This window comes from Arachis stenosperma, chromosome 8 (assembly GCF_014773155.1).
Source record: "Arachis stenosperma cultivar V10309 chromosome 8, arast.V10309.gnm1.PFL2, whole genome shotgun sequence".
NCBI classification, from domain to species: Eukaryota; Viridiplantae; Streptophyta; class Magnoliopsida; order Fabales; family Fabaceae; genus Arachis; species Arachis stenosperma.
The window spans coordinates 43,306,777-43,311,695 of NC_080384.1; the positions used below are offsets into that span (position 1 = coordinate 43,306,777).

At 20.6% G+C, this 4,919-nt stretch overlaps 1 protein-coding gene across 1 annotated transcript; it reads right to left on the reverse strand.

Annotated features, from left to right (window-relative positions):
- Positions 1 to 262: 262 nt before the first annotated feature.
- LOC130944133 (MLP-like protein 34) lies at positions 263 to 3,265 on the reverse strand. Its single transcript, XM_057872301.1, has 2 exons — positions 2,982 to 3,265; positions 263 to 737 (listed from the first exon to the last, which is right to left on the reverse strand). The coding sequence occupies exons 1-2, from the start codon at positions 3,169 to 3,171 to the stop codon at positions 466 to 468; spliced, it is 462 nt and encodes a 153-aa protein (XP_057728284.1). The 5' UTR covers positions 3,172 to 3,265; the 3' UTR covers positions 263 to 465.
- Between the last annotated feature and the right edge of the window lie 1,654 nt (positions 3,266 to 4,919).

The following is a 4,919-nucleotide window of genomic DNA, read 5'->3' on the forward strand; positions in this document are numbered from 1 at the left end:
TCTTGTAAAACTCATCTTTTATAGATATAATTAATTTTAATCTTTTTATTATTAGATTTGTTAATATAGTAATCTTTCATGATTAAATTTAATATTAAACTTAATATTTTTTATTATATTATTTAAGTTTATGAATTAGTTCATAGTAATGAATCCTACTATATGATAATTTTTCCAAAATAGAAAGCATGAGAATATCTAATTTTTATTTGTATTACTGTTACATGAAATTTTTTCACATACACATACATAAGTGCAATCAAGAAGAAAAGAAATATTATTCAACACTAACATAAACATATCCAAATCAATTATTAATCCACTCAAACGAAGGATAGCAGACGATGCAAACATGCATCTATATTATTCTTCATGATTAAATTCACGCAGTTTAATTAAATAAATACACACTTTATTAACTTAATTATTCCCAAACACCTTTTCTACCTAATTGATCGATGTAGCTTATGCCGCGAGAAGATGAGCATCGATGTCTTTAGTAAATTTGTCAAAGTATTCCATGTAGCCATATGGAGCTTCAACATTATCATTGAGCTTCTCATATTCAAATGTCCATTTAACCGAAGCACCTCCATCATTGTTCTCAATCACTTGCAAGATAAGCTTAAAGGCCTTATAGTGTTGATCGATATCTTCATCAAAGAGTTTGTATACGGCTGTCTTCTTCTCCTCATCAATGCTTTCAATAGTCTCTTTACATCTAGTTACTTTACCATCTTTTCAATAAATTTAAATAAAAAAAAAATATAAGATTAAATATAATTTTACTCTTAATAAAAAGGTCAATGTAGATAAAATATTAGGAAAATAAACTATTTACATGTGAACCCAAATTTTATAACCATATCTTTACACCCATTCATTTTCTCTCTTGTGGTCTTTATTTTCTCTTAAGTTTTTTTTTTTTTTCAATTCATTGATCTTCTTCATTTCACAGCATCTCCTAATGTCGTCCTTGTCATCGTCGTCAACATCATTATCATCGTCATTATCATCATCATCATCATTATTATTATTTTTATTTTTAATTATTATTTCATCTTTTTTTATATAACATATCAATTTTATTTAAAAAAAATTTCATATTTTTATTTTTCAAGTTATGACCTTTGTTTTTTTAAGTTACTACCAGCTTTTTTCGGAATATATGTAAATTTTTAGATGAAATATGAGTGTAAAAATAGTATAAGATCCTAAAAATGTTTGCTTCCATTTGGGTCCTACCTTCCTCGCGCTCTAAATTTTTATGCTTATTATAAGTAATAAAAACCAAAAAGAATACGCGTTTGTCTTAAAAATATTGAGAAGTATGTTAATTTTTTTTTGTAATTATAATTATAACTAAATCTCTTTCTAGTGCCGATCAATATCATTATTAAACACAATCTAATGAACCGAGAGAAAAAAAAAAACTTAGTATGTATTTGAAAACAAGCCATCGATACCATCAAAGAAATTAGAACAAAACTATACTGACTCATATATTTATTGGTATCAGAAACGTTTTTAAGTAAATAAAAGAATTCTGAAAATAGTAATGTTAAGGAGGCAATTTTTTTAGTCAATATTAATTATTTTTTTTGAAGTTATTTTGTATATTTTAAATTTTTTATCTTAGATGATAAATACTTAATTTTAAATCTTAAATCTTTAAATAAACTAAAATAAAAAAAATTAATTAATATTGACTAACTAAAAATTAATTTCTTAAATACACTTTTTCTTAAGAAAAATATATATTGCGGCTTCATAAATATATTAATTAAATTTCAAATAATTGTTTTTGATAACTCGGCCAATTTAGAAATAGTTGCACATCATATATACATATAATTTTTTGAGTATATTATATGTACAGTAAAATTAGTTATTAAAATCAATTATTAATATAAAATATATATTAAAATATAAATATATATTAAAAATAAATTTAATATATATTTATATATAAATATATTGATATTAATTTTAATGATTGATTTTGATGTATAAATAATTTTTTTTTTGATAATCTTTATACATGTTTCGAACAAAACTTCATTCGGAGCAAGTGGCCCCACAACCTATTATAAGGTGCACGCATCATATATAGACAACAGAAGAAAGAAAGATTGATTTTATTTAGGAGCTATTAGATAAACACTTTTAAAATATTTTTTTTAAAATATTTTTTAATTAAAATTTAATATATATAATTGATTAAATTATATTATTTTTGTTAAAATTAGATTAGATAAATTAATTTAACTAAAAAATTAGTAAATTATATTTTAAATCAGTCTAAATTAATATTTTTTTTATAAAAAATAACTATAATATTTTTATTATAAAAATAACTAAAATATTATTATTATTATTATTATTATTATTATTATAATTTTAATTTCTAATTTTTCTCTTTTTTCTGTACCATTATAAGATTAGGATTTAGAATTTTTAAAATTAATATATATATATATATATATATAATAAAAATATTTTAGTTATTTTTTATAATAAAATTATTATAATTATTTTCTATAAAAAAGAATATTAATATAGATTGATTTAAAATTTGGTTTATCAATTTTTCAGTCAAATTAATTTATCTCGTCTAATTTTAATAAAAATAATACAGTTCAATTAATTATATATTAAATTTTAATTATTAAAAAATATCTTTAAAAAAATATTTTAAATATGTTTATCTGAATAACTTCCTATTACTTAATCCAAATAAAAAAAGACAATTATAATCATCTTTTATACGTAAAATTGTATTAATTATTCCATTAATACTTTATGATTAAATTATTTTAATAACTAAATTCAATTAATTATGTTAATCTAATAATTTATTAGCACAATAAAAATTAATTAAAAAAACACATAAAAAAAGATTTAATTAAACTTAGTTATAAAAATAATTTATCAATCTAATATCTCTCTAACAGAATATGATAACATGAAGTGTGTTATACCTATGACATAAGTCCAGTGTTTGACCGAACCACCGACACTGTGCCAGTCATCACCTTCATGCAGCTTGGTGGCGTGCACTCTTTCACAGACGTTTTGAACATCGTGGAGTTTCTTTGCCAAGAAATCAAAGAACTTTGCAGAAGGTGACTGGATTGCAATTTCAGTGCTAAGCTTACCCGTTAGTGCCATCTCTTAATATGAAGTAGGAACAAATCAACACTAGAACAGAGATGCATAGGAAATAGAGCATTCAACCTTGTAGGACTTTATATAGAAATACAAGCCTCCACTATATTATCAAATAGCTCACCACAATTAATATTATTGCTGATTAGTTTAAATAATAAGGAAATATTATTATTTTTTATTAATATTTAATTAATTAATAATAATTTATATTTATATTTATAGATATTTTATATATAAAAAATATATAATTTATATTATATTATAAGAATTTTGTACATATAAAGTAATTAATATAGTTTATATTCATATTTTTTAAAATTTATATACATAAATTAATTAAATTTATTTATTAAAGATAATTTAATATTTATATTGATTAAATAATAATAAAAATATTAAAAATTACTGATTTCCAAAAATTTTTATAATAAATTTTATTACAAAAAAAATTTTACGATATTTTTTAATGCAACAAATTAAAAATTAATTAATAAAAAATTTATATCTTATTTAAAAATTTATTATTAACCTTAAATTATTGATGCATATAGTTAACTTAAGTTGAAACCAACGAACAATAGTACACGTAAGAAATTGTATTTTTTTTTTGTCCTAAGTACATGAAACGTTTGATTCTTTTCCTCCTCCCATCATTCATCCACTTTTTATTTTTATCTTTTATTTTTTTTTTTAAATTTAATGGATAATATCACTCTATTTCTTAGTTTAATCCATGAAATATATAAAAATCTCTTAATAATCATTTCTATCTGTATATAGATGATCCATAAAAATAGGCAGTCCTATCAAATGGGTTCATTATTATGTATTATCGCTGACATGCAGGTTCTGCTCTTAATTTTTTTTTATTTTTTAAATCTCTAAATGGTTAGAAATAACAAATAGGCCAAAATTTTATTGGACCGATTTATATAATTTGTAAAAAAAAAGTAGGTTTGAACTAGAAATTTAAAATTGTAAAATTTAAAAATTCTCTCTAATTCGTATTATCTAATCTGTAAATTTTGACAAATTTTGATAGAATAAGACAGACTTTTTTGATGCAGACCAGACATTTTTATGGTCAAGATTGTTTGTTTTATAAATTTTTATAATATTATTTATTTATAAAAAGATGGAGATAATAATTAAAGATATTTTTTAGATTATATTTTGAATTATATTTTATTTTTGATTAATTATAAACTTAAAGGTATTTAATTATATATTTTGAATAATATTTATTTTGGTTTGGATAATATTAATTTTATTATTTTATTTTAAAAATTTAATTTATAATTATATTTATTACATATTTATAATCATAAATACTTTAATATTTATAAATTTAAAAATATTATTTTTTATGTTTTTAAAAATTATATATTTATTAAAATAATTGTAAAATTATATATTATTTAATATTTAATCATAAATTAGTCCATCAATCTATCAAAGGCGAAAAAAAATTCCAAGCTAACTCACTAGACAGAATAAAATGAATCAATCTGCTAAATAACAGACTTTTGACAAAATGAGACGAAGTACTTTTCCGTTTGCCATATCGGCTGAATGAGAATTAACTCAGACGTGCGTGAACATATCTCCGACCCAAATACATACATAATGCTTATTTATTGCTAAACTTAGAACTTTTCTTTTTCTGAATTCAGGTTTTGTTTGTCAATACCCAATAAAATAATCAAGATGCCAAATATTAGTATATTACGGTAGGATTAGGCCGGTTC